Source organism: Spea bombifrons, chromosome 3, assembly GCF_027358695.1.
Source record: "Spea bombifrons isolate aSpeBom1 chromosome 3, aSpeBom1.2.pri, whole genome shotgun sequence".
Classification (NCBI taxonomy): Eukaryota; Metazoa; Chordata; class Amphibia; order Anura; family Pelobatidae; genus Spea; species Spea bombifrons.
The window spans coordinates 14,631,337-14,645,920 of NC_071089.1; the positions used below are offsets into that span (position 1 = coordinate 14,631,337).

Here is a 14,584-nt window from a genome sequence, read left to right on the forward strand (position 1 = left end):
CTTTAGTGAATAGACTTTCACATGTACCACACTAGAATACAAACTAGCATACACACACTCACTATAGTAGATACACATGCTCACACTAACACACAGACTCACAATAGTACACTCACTCTAAAACACACTTAAGCATATTCACTCTGTCACATTTCACTCTATCAACCACACATCATAGCTCACCACACCATCATACCTCACAGCATTACCTTACCTGGAGCCTTTCCTCATAGCTGTAATGTCAAGTTACATCACCCACTGCATTCCCGCCACCTTTAACCAGCCCTGTTTGAAAGAAATGTCAAACCGCCTGAGAGGCAAGTGCCCCCTGGGCCAGCCCCCTAGTTTGGAGATTAAACTCCTGTCTCATTTTGCTTCCCCTAAGCTTGCTTCCAGTAAACTAGGGTAAAGTAGGGTATCTAAGTATATTTCCTAAAAAATTATCAATCAACACCACATGTAAAAGGCCACAGCTCTACTTGGAAGTATGCAAGTTAAAGGTCCTTTTGACCATTGGAAACTCAGCTCACAGGTATTTTACTTGACTTGGCAAAGGCTACATTATACTTTCTGTCTTAAAGAAGCAGGGGGAGAAAGAAAACAACAGAGGTCATTTTCTAACTCAGTTAACTAAAGAATGCCTCATTGTAATCCATGTACAATATTTTGGGGCAGCTAGTCAGATAACCACTTCCCCATAGGATCTTTTTCTGCTTATACTCTCAAATTGGTGACTGTATTGGGAAAACATAGTTTTGTAGATTGTTGTGATATAAGAATATAATGAATAATCAAGTATATGTATGTTCATGTTGCTATTTTTATGAATTTGTTGGAATTTAAATGTTTGGAATATTTCATATTCCGAGATCTGGCCTAGAAGTCAAAGACAAAGCTTTATTTTGTGTTACATTTCTTTCATTCCAAGCTGTTGAGCACTACACAAGAGAAAATGTATTATCCCAACTATATTTTGAATAATCTAAGTTGTACATGTTAATGCATAATTCCAAGTGAACCGCATGAAAAGAGACTTCTTGGTAACCTGAAATAATTCCTGTTTCTCCTATTTACCTAATAGTTATTAAGAAACTCCTCTATTATAGCTAGTTTATCCACCATGTAAGGGTTAATGTCAAAAGCTATAATTTACTGTACTAACAGGGTTAAATTTGACACCATTGCTGTTCTGCTGATGGTCAAATTCCAAATACAGCAAATATACCAAATACACCATGCACACCACTTCAAAGAGCAACCATTCCAGGCTACCTGCCCTTTCTCAATCAACATTTTTGTTATTACAAATGCATATCTGATGTTTGTTGTGTGTGGAATGCTTGTTCTTTTTGGAGTCTAAAGAGTTTCCCATTCAGCATCCTAAGTAGTACTGCCAAAAAAAACAAAAAAAAGAAAACATACCTGTACACAAGCCATGTCCTCTTGACTTGGAACAAGGTTAATCAGCCAGGAACACGTGTTAAGTGGTAATGTTTGAATCTTTTACAGGCTATGGAATCTGATATTAGCTTTTGTGTTTGTAAAAGCTCACTCTGGGACATACTTCCCTCTAGTGCTCTAGATAATGATCTGTCTTTACACATTCCTTTGTAGCCACCCAGCTGGCATCATCACGGACATTGTCACTTTTTATAGAATCTCATAAGGAGTGAAAACACACTTATTAAATTAAACAAAAAAATGTTTTCTCTTCCTATGGCTCTCACCATATAACCCCACAGTTTGCTATCAATGAATATAATAAATATCATTTAGGATTGATTAAAGTGGTTATAATTCCTAAATGGACTCTAAGCCATAATTTATTGCTGACAAGTAGAGTGCGTAGCAGGGCTAAAATAAATCAAATGTTCTAGCTGGAACATATTATATTTCATCAAAGAATAGTATAATCAAGTAACAGAAGGGTTTATCGCGTTTTCATTTTTCTGCTATGGCAGGAATCAAGTTAATATATTTAATGATTGAGTACTCCAAGACCTACCCATTGAAATGCCTATCAGTTCCTTCTGGGAAATCATCCCCTTTTACTGTATAGTTTTGTAAGATCTACTCAATGATACATTATGGATACTGATGTTCTTTATAGGATTTAGAGATTGGTGGATCTACAATGTACAATGTACATGAGAACACAAAAAAACAAGTTGAAACCATCTCAAATGTCTCATTTACTTTTTTCATTCATCTTTTGTGACTGCTTGGTCAATGGTCAGCCCCAATTCAGCTCATACTACACAACTGCCAGCTCACCTATGCCTAGCATCTTTTACTAGCTTATATGGTTTCAGATTTTCATAAAGATAAGGGAGCAAATACAAGAAACAGAAATACCAAATAACCTAGTGTTACGATGAACACAACTTGGAGAAGAAGTACCAAAAAGAACCGTAGAAATCATAAACTAGTGCACTGCAGATAAGCTTGTAGAATTTCAGGAATAGTTATTTCCCTCATAATGTTTAAACGATCCTAGCTTTGAAAAGAAGAGTCCTATATTTGATTACTAAAAAAACAGTAATTTTGTTTTATGAATAATGAAACAAATCAGTCAGTCTCAGCTGGTGAAATTTGCCGCAACTGCAAAAAAGGTGACTGAAAGTGTCCACTTTCTCATTGTAGAAATAAGTTATGTACCTTGAAATCTGAAGTTTGATTGTGCCTAATTATGTCAAGTAAGCAAGTAATCTAAATGTAAAATAAATAAATATATATATTGCACTAATGCATGTTTTCATAATATTAGTCTGGCATTTCTTAAACACAATTAACAATTAAAATATCAATCGATAACCTTCAAAATGTGATATCAAATTCTAGGTAGTTAACAGTAAATAAAATAAAGAAAGGAAATTTGGACTGTGAGATTATTATTTTTTTGTTTTACTTACGATGGACAGATTGATAAAACAAGAATTAGGCACAAATATGTTGAATAAGGTCAATTTGCAAGAATTGGGCAATATTATGTTATGTATGCTGTAAAAATGTAAAATCGATTAAATAGCAATCTAAAATATTTGCATAAACATTGCTATTATTTGTTAGTGTAAAAATGTCATATTTTCAACATATGATAAAAATAGATATATTCTTAGGTTTTAAACGTTACTGCCTTAAATATTAGAATACCAAAAAATAAGAAAATATTTTTCAGTGATTGATTTTTTTTCACATTCTTCAATGAAAGTGTTTGGAAATCTTGTCCATTTGCGATACTGTAAAATAAACATGAATGAGACAACACAATATTAGCATACTTTAAATAAAATATAGTACTGATGATGTAATTCAATTCATCACAGTTCACAAAATTTCAACTAAAGTTCCTAATTACCCTAGCAATATTTGTCAGCATTTGTCAGTTAGGACCCCAAATGAAAGTTATCTTGAATGCCTTCGTTTTATACATTTTTTCCTTTGTTTCACATTATGTTCCTTTTAATTCACCATTTATTTATTTTAAGAACCAGAATTACTCATGTAACAGAACCTGTTGTTCTTTTACAACAGGTTCTGCTCTCAGGCTCCCAGTTGGACAACCCTGAAACAAAACAGGTATTGATAATTGATTTATGATGGTTTTACAGAAAAAAATATATAATTTTTAACGAAAATACAATAGTAATATAACATATTTAAAATATATATATATATATATATATATATATATATATAACCTTATATTTAGAAGCACACAGATTTAAAGTATCTGATGAAACCTACAGTTTATAGGCCAAACCTATTGACAGTATTTAGATATAGCCATAGGGAGTTGCCTAGGTCTGATCCAGGGAAGCACCTCCAGCTGCCTGCTCTCTGAGCTTGAATGTGCATGTATAAGTCTATGTAAGCATAAATGTGCATGTATAATTATGTGTTAACATGAATCTGTATGCAAAAGCATTTGTATGTTTGTACAAGTATGAATGTATTAAAGTGCTTGTGTGTTAGTATAAATGTGTGCGAGCATAGATGTGTATGTGTGTTTGTATGTGAGCATATATGTCTAAGTAATGTGAGATGGAGTGTGTTATAATGGTTGTGTAAGTGTTTGTGTTATCATTGGTGTTTAAGCATTAATGTATATAAGTGGTGTGCAAGACGGTGTGTGTTAGAATGAGTGTGTACATGTGTGAGAATGAGTAAGTGTAATGTAAGCATGTGTATGCGTGTATAAGTATGTTTACGTGTGTGCGCCAGAGTGTTTTTGCAAGGGGCAAAGCACAAGACAAGCAGTTTGGGGAAAATTACAGCACAGACAAGCTGTTTGGGGCAAGGATAGCACAGCAGAGTGTTTGGGGGGTTAGGATGGCACTGATAAGCTGCTTGGGGACAAAGGTGGCATTCACAAGCTGTTTGGGGGCAAAGGTGACACTGTGGGACATGTTTGGTGAAGTTTGGGGACCCAGGGCAATTTTCATACTGAGGCCCAGCAGTTTCTAGTTATGCCCCTTTTTGTGTCCTTACTAGACTTGGGCACCAGCCAAGTCTTTGTGTTCGTCTTGGTGAAAAAAAAAACCTTCGTATTGCACAAATATTCACCCGTTTCTGTGTTCTTTTCGGGCGAATAAATGTATAAGTGTTTTTTTGCTGGGTTTTTAGCACGGGTTAATGTAACAATACACAGCAGCTTTGGCACAAGGATTTTAAAGTTGAAGGTCTGTATGAGGGACTCTATTGGCAAAGCGCAGGCCAAGGTACACCTAGGAGCAACTGCCTGGTGAGACTAATGGCTTTGGTGTCATGAGTTAAAGGTCCATAAGAGTGACTCTATTGGTCACCAACAGGGTGCTCCTCTGCCATCAACCATTGAAGGGCAGCTGCTCTTCATTGGTTGATGCCAGGCGAGCCCCGTATGGACCTTTAACTCCTGATGCTGAAACTTAGCCTGGGGAGGCTCCAGAAGTTAAAAGCAAGCTGCCCTTCATTGGTTAATGCCAGAGGAGCTCAGCGACCAATAGAGTTGCTCGTATGGACCTTTAACTCCTAATGCCAAAAATTGGACTGGGCAGGCTCCAGGAGGTAAAGGTCTGTACTTGGGACTCTACTGGTTGCCGGCAGGGGCCTCCTGTGGCATCAACCAATGAAGGGCAGTTACGGATTCCCGTTAAATCCCTGAGATGCTACGTAGACAAGGTAGGCTAGAGGCAGGGACTTCTATGGGGGAAGGAACCAGGGAAATTAGCTAGGAGATATTAATTGTCTTCGTGAATGTTTATCTGCCGTCATATTCGTTTTTTTGGTATGTGGTTTGAACAACGAAAACACAACATTTGTGTTCGTTTTCATGTTCTCACAAATGCACAAGTCTAGTCTTTACTATCCCTCCAACTAACAGATAACGCTTGTTGCATTAATAGATCAGACAACTTAGCAACTGGGAATATTAATATACCCCCTTGGATATAAACAGAAGCCAATTAATACCCAGATTAGAACCCAGAAAAATATTCAGTTAAAAGCAGTGTTTAATTTTGAATAACTGGATTTCCTCATTTTGAGATTTTCTTGATTGCCTCGTGCCCAGAGAAAGGCATAATTAAAATTCTATATTTACCTGCGATGTATAGAGGGCACTGTCAAGTAGCAATAATAATGAAGCATTTATGAGCTGATAATGATGAGCTGTGGAGTATTTAACGTTTAATAATCATTTCGTGAGTTAAAGGGGAATAGGACTATAAAAGTACAAGTAAATGATCGTTGATTATAATAGAAAGTACATGGGTTAAAGGGAGGCAAAACAAACACATGTACAAACTTTTTACTTTCTACTTTCTAAATCTTAAATAATTGGCTCGTTATACTTTGGATGAGAGATTAGTAAATTGGACTGATTTTAATTCCTGGTACCAGCAAGAGCTATAGTGATATAGTTTTTTAAATGTGCACAGCCGCTTCAATGGTATTGCTAGGATTTATTGTGGTTTATATAAACAGTTTGTAAGAGAGCTGTCATCAGACTAAACATTTCAACTCACTAAGTTCACCATGCATTTTGAAGGGGTAACCTGGCGAGTTACTCTGGACAGAATGACTAAAGTTCATCTTTCTGCTGAAGATAAAATATGATGTCATCTCCACATGCACTTTGTGCCATAGAGTATTCCTACGTAATCATACATGGAAAGAAAATATTTTACCATACGATCAAATCACATACGAACTCACTCTACTTACCATGAGGGCAACTCCAATGTATCCAGATAAATAACACAGGTTTCTAAAGCAATTAAACCAACCGTTTAAGAAGGGGGGGGGCTAATCTAATTTAAAACACTGCTTCGGAAGAAATATGAGCAGGCAACAACTAAAAGGAATACTTCATTGACTCCAAAAGACAGACACATGCTCTCTCCTCATCTCTTCATCACGCTCTCTCACCTCTCTTTTTCTCCCTCTCTCTCCTTCCTTCTCCTCCCTCTCTCTCCTTCCTTCTCTTTACGTCTCCTCCTCTTCCTCTCTCTCACCTCCCCTACACTCCTTTCTCCACCTCTCCCAACTACAGTGCACCTCAAACATCTCCCTCTTACCTTGTATGTGGAGCCTTTAGGGTTTATTTATTTAAAGCAGGAGTTGGCAGGATGGTTTCAACTCCCCAACTTCACTATTCATTACGAAGGGCAAGCACTAACAAGTCACATTAGCATGAAGGGCTGAGCTGGCCCTGTACAATGTACTTTGAGATAACTACACATTAAACAGGACCAGCCATGCTCTTTATGCAGCACAAACTCACTGGGGCTGGCTGGCCCTTCATAATGTATAGTAAAGTCAGAAAGCTGAAGCACCGCTCTCCTGTCAAGCTGCCCCTACTACCGCCAGGTCACATAAGGCACCAAAGACCATGGCGGTCTGGTTTCAATTGGTTAACCACAGGTTTAAAACCATACCTTGTAATATCTGCTGGAAAAAAAACTAGGTTATAATCAGACAAAGAGAATCAGTTGCAATCAGGTGTCATTGACTACAGTTCTGATGGCTGAGCATGATGGGGGTTCAGCAGTTGAGGACCTGAGTGCTACATGGTGCTTTTTCCTATTAGCAGACAAAATAATGTGACTTCCTATCAGGTTAACATTTATTTTGGTTTCTATTAATCTTCTTTAACTTCTGTAAGAAAAGAGCTTTTACTTGCACAATTTCTTTTTTTTACTCAAATTCCCCTTTGCGGTATTTATTCACACAGAGGAGACTATAAAACCTTTTATGTGCTTCACTTTTGTAAATCAAAGTCAGCCTCTAGAAAGGCCAGAATCTTGAATGAGACGTATAACACAATTCAGGAGCCCATTATGTTAAAATAAAATCACAGTCCATATTGCCTTTCTAACTGAATAAACGTAGAACTCAGAACTCCGCGAGGCCATGTATCTAGTATATGTGTTAAAAAAAGAGAAATTTTGAAATAGGAAAGTTTTGGATGTAAAAAATCAGGTATATAACATTCACCTAGACCAGCGTTTCTCAATACAGTGAATAAAACTGTCAACAATTAAGTGGATTTATATTTCTGGTAATGGGTCATATGTAATAAAATTAACAGATTGTATTAAGGTTTGGGTAGGGCATGGATGGGCAAAATTTACATTAATTTCCTTCATCATTTCCATCTACAGCATCCATTAGATGTTGCGATCTAGGTACCTGCCTCGTTGGCTGAGCTAGAACCGGGAGTTGGACCTAGATGAGGATCTAGATATAAGGATAAAATTGTATATCATCCATGAGACAATCACAATGACTCTAATTCTAGCCGTGTTTTAAGTGAAGTGCAGTAATTCCTGATACACAAACACATCTTTTTACCTATTCATCTATATACAGTATATGTTTTACTAAGATATGTCTGTGTGGACAGCTAGGGCTGTATGATGCTGTATATGTTACACAGATGTGCAATCTAAGACTGGGAAACACTGGTCTAGATCATGTTTTATAAGAAAAAGAATTAACAAGGAATAAAGATAATAACAAAAATATTTTTTGACATCCAATACATTGTTAAGAGTTAGAAACTGCAAATAATATTACTAGAGATCTTCAATAAAACAGATGTATTCATTGTGTAGACATAATATAATCGACTTATGTTTTACAACTAATTCAAGTAAAAAAGAAAACTGTTGAAAATGTTGAATAGGCACTTACTGGAGTTACAGTTAATCCTGATACAGTCTAGATAGGGAAGAATAGATGAGAAATGAAAATTTATCCTTCAAGGTATTAGCTGCAGACAACCAATAATATTACAGCCCACCCTTCCGGGGACAGACACATGCACAATTGGCCAATTTGAGTGATCTTAAAATTCTTACTTATCGACACAGGAGTAAATGCATCAAACATTAGAATGGCCACTTTAAACAGTGCCGCATGGAACAAAAACCCAAGAGAAAAATATTATGTACCGATCAAAGATGTAGGATCTAGAACGGCAGCAACATTTCCCCATCTGTGCAAGAACAGGTAGTCACTGAGAAATTAAAGAGAAGGTGTTCCGTCACAATGGGGTCCAGTGCACACCAACTAGGATCGGGCATCTTGGACAGAGAAGATCTACCTCAAAAGCTTAAGGGTTAAATGAAAGTATAGAACTGGTGCAGTTAATAAAGAGGGCATAAGCAAGTTATCTAATCTGACGATTTAGACTTTAATTACTATCTAATAACAAGATACGAGCCAAATAATTTCTATCAACATAGGGTTAGGGCACCACTGACAGGCCCACAATTTTCTTTTTGTTATTTTTTTCTTCTGTTCTTTTTTATTGTAATAATAACAATCTCCATTGAGAAATATTCATTCTTTACTTTATTTCTCAAAGAAAGAAATTACATATTATTATTTAATATTATTGCTGCACCAAAATAAAGAAAAAGAAAGAAAGTTGTGTTAACATGACTGTAGAGTGATCAAGAATAGATTAAGAATTATGCAGCCTGTACGTACTTTCAAAAGTAATTCCGCAACAAGGCTGTAATAGTAATGAGCGTTCAAAATAAGCTATTTTTTGTGCCTTTGAGGAGTACATACACGCTAAAACGTAGATTTTATTCCATACAGCAGAGTTTGTCATGTGTCGTCAACCGCATCAGAAAAGTGGTGGCAAACAGTTTGGGATCAAAACGTGCACATCTCTTGTCACAGAATACATTGATGGGGCGTCTTAGTTGAATGTTGTTTTAGGAATTAGCCTATATCGGCCACTAGAGGGCACCAGAGCCATACGTAAAGAATATCTTTTTTTGCTCTCATTCTCATCTGTGTTGCAGTGTAGTGGATTTATACATTTTCTTTACACAATCGAAATATTGTATCTTTTTTATTCCCATTTAGTGATTTTTTTCCAATAGCAGTTTAAATGTGCCGAACATTTAGTTTTGCCTACTAATAGTCACCCATGTGATACAGGCATATTTAAAGTAAACCATTATAGTAGTTCTTCATGACAATAAGTATTTGATTAAATGTGTCTTTAAATGTAAATTCTTTTAATGCTTCTGTTTTTGTAAATAGAGCGCTTGTATTCTAAGCTTTCTTAATGCAAAGATGAACAACTTGGGTGCCAAAGCCACTTGTATAGTCATTGGGTAAATATTATGGGTCACCAAGGCATCTTTTCTGTGGCCACCAAGACAATTATTCTGTGAAAGAGGTTGTGTGGATTATGCTCACCAGACTGTTTGCTAAGGGCCGCAGACCTTGGTCATTGAAGGGTTATGTGCACTCTGGGTACAAAAAAATGCAATCACAAAAACTTAAAACCAAGGATTTTTAGTGTAAAATAAAAACTTTGTTTCAAAAGAGAAGCATACATTCTTTAAATCTGAAGGGGATACTTATCTAAAATGGATGTCGCATGTTTCATTTAAGGGTGACACTAGAATAAAATGCTACTTTGGATGAAAACGATAATTGTTATCTTCTCTTTTTCAACAAAAAAATTGTAAAAAAAAAAAAAATTTAATGCAAGCAAATAAATAAACACAATGTATGAAAGTAAAAACAAATACAAATCTAAAAAAAAATATTTTAAAAAAGGCAAGCAAAACAACAAATATAAAAGTGTGATAAAAATAAAAACGGGTCGATTCATGTTGGGGAATGTTACCTAGATTGACCGTAAGTTTCACGCGTCCTGCGTCCAGTTCTAAACGTAGAGTATCTGCAGAGTCTCTCGACGTGGTGGCCATTAAAATGCCATATGCACGTTGAGACCTGAAGCGCAGGGAAACATCTTCTGCTTCTGTGTGCATAACCAGAGGGAGCTGTATCTTCATAAACATTCCTCCATCGTAGCTTAAAATTGTAGCTTCTGAAAAAAAGATTATAGGAATCGTTGTTGTTTCTTTGACAAAATATATTACAGCTGCTCTGTGGTATTTAAGTCTGCTGTCTATTTCAAATGCCATGGGGATTTCATGTGTTTTTATGCATTTTTTTATAATTACATTGAAATAATTGCTGTAAGTGTACTATTACAGACTTAGCTAACACATTGTTTATCTAGCAGTGCAAGGCTCTACATAATTTGACTTACTAGGTCTGGCCCTACCATGAGCAAACTGGATGGCTGCACATGGAGGCCACCACTATGAGGTCCTTTCTTACAGTTTTGCTCAAAAGTTTGCATACCCTGGCAGAAATTGTGAAATGTTGGCATTGATTTTGAAAACATCCCCACTGTGAAGCATGGTGGTGGCTCGCTGATGTGTTGGGGGTTAGTGAGCTCTAAAGGCACAGGGAATCTTGTGAAAATTGATGGCAAGAAGAATGCAGCAAAATACTGGCAGACGATTTGCATTCTTCCGCACGAAAGCTGCACATGAGATGCTCTTGGAGCTTCGGGCATGACAATGACCCTAAACACAAGGCCAAGTTGACCCTCCAGTGGTTACAGCAGAAAAATGTGAAGGTTCTGGAATCGCCATAACTGACCTTCTGACCTTAATATCATCGAGCCACTCTGGAGAAATCTCGCACATGCTGTTCATGCAAGATGACCAAAGACTTTGCATTACCTGGAGGCATTCTGCCATGATGAATGGCTGTGCTGTTCTGTTATTAATTATAGTTAAGTATGAATCCCATAAGAAATAAAATAATGTGTTTTGCCTGCTTACTCTTGAAAAATGGTACATATATTGCCATAAAGTAGCACAGTTCTACATGATGTGAACAATCTCAGTGGGAACCTGTGGTTCGGAAGCATCTAGAGCCATGCAGAGTTGGACAGAAAGAGTGTTGGTGACTGTGACTAAACCCAGGAACTTGTAGCTACCAATTTCAGCTCCAAACACAACCTGGCTCTGCTTTTCTGGACTTCATTTAGTTGCAGAGTCTTTTGGATACTTAACGCAACTGGCTAAAACACGAGATGAATTTAACAGCCTTCATTGCAATTACTCAAATATCATATGTCAAGTGAGGACAATGACGCTGCCCTGCAAACTGACGAGAGTATAAGGACACCGGAAAATAATCATTTTTTACTCTACTACAGATTTAGCAGATTTGTATTATTAGAAGGTCTGTTTACTATGGTTTGTCAGTTGAGTTGCAGAGGTAAAGAGATGGACTTGTCAGCACCTGACTTGAGTAAACCCAGGAAGGAGTCTCTTGATAAAAAGTTGAGTTGTGTTGATAATAAAACTACTATGGAGTTGATTGTCAGTCGGGTTTATCATGTGGGTTGGTGGTACCTAAGTCTGTTAGTCTTACTAAGATTCTGTATGAATTTGCATCAACCTGTAAGTTACGGTTAAGTTGGAAATCTTTTTTTAACTCAGCTGCAAACTTGATATAGTTTGTGTGAATGCATGCTTTTCATAGCAACTTGTTGTGAATAACTGTGTATTTTCAGTGTTTCGGACACCTGGAGTGACTGCCTCACATTAGCACCCAGCTATGTAATACAGAATATCTGGAAAATAATTCAAATTTTGTGAGTGTGAGGTCCAGATGTTCTTTGACATTATAAAAAGATGGATTCCATACCGCCATGCTTTTGTTGGCTAGCATTATTTCAGAACTGGATTAAGATGCCACTGAACCTTAAAATAAGTACTTCATTTAATGTAGGGATGCAGTAGGGATGTAGTCAGTATGCTCTGTGCTATGGTAAAGCTTTCCATTGGGCCTGGGGCCCTCGAGCAGTAGCCTTGCACAAGATAAGAAGCAATACTTTGTGTACTATTATACAAAGAGTCCATGTTTATTAGGTTGATATGATAGAAGTTTATTTAAAGCGCCCTTATAAGAGGTTGTAATCTAAAAACTATAGGGGCAGAGGGTTAGATGTAATGTAGGGATAATTTACTTTTAAATTATGTGGTAGCTAAGTGGTACAGCCTCCCAGCAGACATGGTAAAGGCTAATACAGTAAGGGAATTTAAATATGCCCGGGAAAGGCATTTGGCTATCCTAAATCTAATGAGACCAAGGACGGATTAAGGATTGAGTTTTAACAGCAGAAAAAAATGGCAGACTAGATGGGCCAAATGGTTTCTGCCATCAAGCTCTATGTTTCTATAAGACCTTAAATAGTTAATACCGCAAAATGAAACTGCATAAATTACAAAAACAAGCCACATTATAGGTTACTTGAATATGAAAAATGCATGTAAGTCATAATAATGTTTATGGTAATTGTATATTTTATTTTATATACTTAGAACAGCTTTGAAACTTTAGAACTGTAGCCTATATTATATACCTGAGAGAGTCTTTGCCTAAAGATACTTGCATACTGTGATCAACAATGGAAATGAAAGTCACAGCCAAATTATATTGATGTGACATCTGTCATTCCATCTGTTACCTTCAATAAAAAAGAAACCAATGCTCCGATTATACTCATGCTTTTTGTTTCATGTATAATCAGGGAAAGATCATAATGTGGAAATAAATCATGCTTACTTTTATGGCAGCAGCGGGATGGAATTATTTATATTTATATATATATATTTATATATACCGTATTTTCCGGCGTATAAGACGACATTTTAACCCATGAAAATCTAATCAAAAGTCGGGGGTCGTCTTATACGCCGGCTACTGAAACTTACCGAGCCGGACTGGAGAATCACGAATCGCTAGGGGAGAGGCGAGCGGAGAAGCCACCTCCCCTGGGCCAGTCTTCAGGGCCGCGCCGAGGTAGGTGCAAGATCGTGATCTCCCCAACTAGCCCTGATCAACGGGCGCTGGTTGGGGAGATCATAACCTCCCTCTAACTAGCCCAACATTAGGGAGCTCAAGGTCTGGCAGGGTTAGGATACAGATCCCCCGCAGCGGCGCAGGGGACCTGCATCCTACTCTCCTGGCACAGGAGGTTGTCTAAGCGCACCGCGCAGACGTTCACCGGCAGCGGGGGTTTACAGGCATCGCCGCTGCCGGTGAATGTCTGCTGCGTGTGCGTGTGCATGTGCGTATATAATTACATAAGTTATGGTGGGTAAACATGATGGAAAACCCTTCCACTTAAATTTAAGGGATAGTAGAAGTATTATTAAACACTCATCTACAGACACCAGACAAACCAGAAAGCTTGTTTTGCCTCAGAAATCTCATGGTGCTGCCACAACCACAAGGGATTCTGGGTAGGTGCATGCAAATATGGTCAACAGTTATCACCTTTGCCTCTATATCCACCTTATACATGGATCCCTTGAAAGTAATTGCCCACTGTACAAGACAGCCTTTAGACAAAACTCGGGTAAGAGGTTCAATAGTCAGATCACCGCTCATGGACAGCTGTTTTTTTTTTTTTATTATTGAAGCCCCGAGGTTCATGCTTGGCTGTGAAGAAAAACAGAAAAAAGTGCCAGTGCCAAACTGCCATAAGGCCACAGTGGACACCAGGTCCCCTTCTTCGTTTTCTTCTGGGGTCGTACTCCCGAAGGATATGCGACCCCTTCCTTCCCTCCTCGGCCATAAGGCCTGCAGGAGGGCCGAATCTTCTTGGCCCCTTCCCTCAAGGTTTGGGGCCACTGAAATCTTTGTTTGGAGGAGGGGGGGGCTGCTCAGAAGAGCTACCTGACCCCCTCCTCACAAAAGCCAGACCTTTTGGGGACCCGGCTCCACTGTGGCTTTTCAGTGTCATGTTCGTGTCCAGTCCTTCAAATCACAGTTTGTATCAATAAACTCAAAATACAAAAATATATCAAAAAGTAAAAACGCACGTGCGCTATGAAAAAAACAGTGCAATCATGTAACAAAACTATATATACAAAAACGCTCCCAGTGGAAGCCCCAGCCTTACCGGCTGGTGTGATAAAAAATTGTCTGTATGCGCTGCACACCAAGCCAAAAGGCTGGGGCTAGTGCATACAAAAATAAATGTGCATGTAGGGGTCCAAGCTGCTAAAAGGTGCTTACCAGCATGTGACATGGGAAAGGGTGCAGTGCGCTTAGACCCACACTAACACCCGGCGCACAGCACCCAGTCTGGGACAAAGGACTGGGGGGGGTCTAAAAACAACCTCAGGGCTCCGTGCTTTGCTAGCCCTAAGGCCAGAGAACCAGTGAGAGCCGTTTCATCCTTTATGGGAGTCATCAG

General features: G+C 38.0%; 1 protein-coding gene across 2 annotated transcripts in view; it reads right to left on the bottom strand.

Moving 5' to 3' along the window:
* The window catches only part of NRXN1 (neurexin 1), a 632,749-nt gene that overhangs the window by 323,953 nt on the left and 294,212 nt on the right, over window positions 1-14,584 (bottom strand). For both annotated transcript variants that reach the window (XM_053459665.1, XM_053459664.1), the window contains 2 exons: window positions 10,139-10,342; window positions 8,176-8,202 (listed from right to left, as the gene is read on the bottom strand). In XM_053459665.1, coding sequence (XP_053315640.1) covers window positions 8,176-8,202; window positions 10,139-10,342 — 231 coding nt within the window. The remainder of the gene's footprint in view (window positions 1-8,175; window positions 8,203-10,138; window positions 10,343-14,584) is intronic.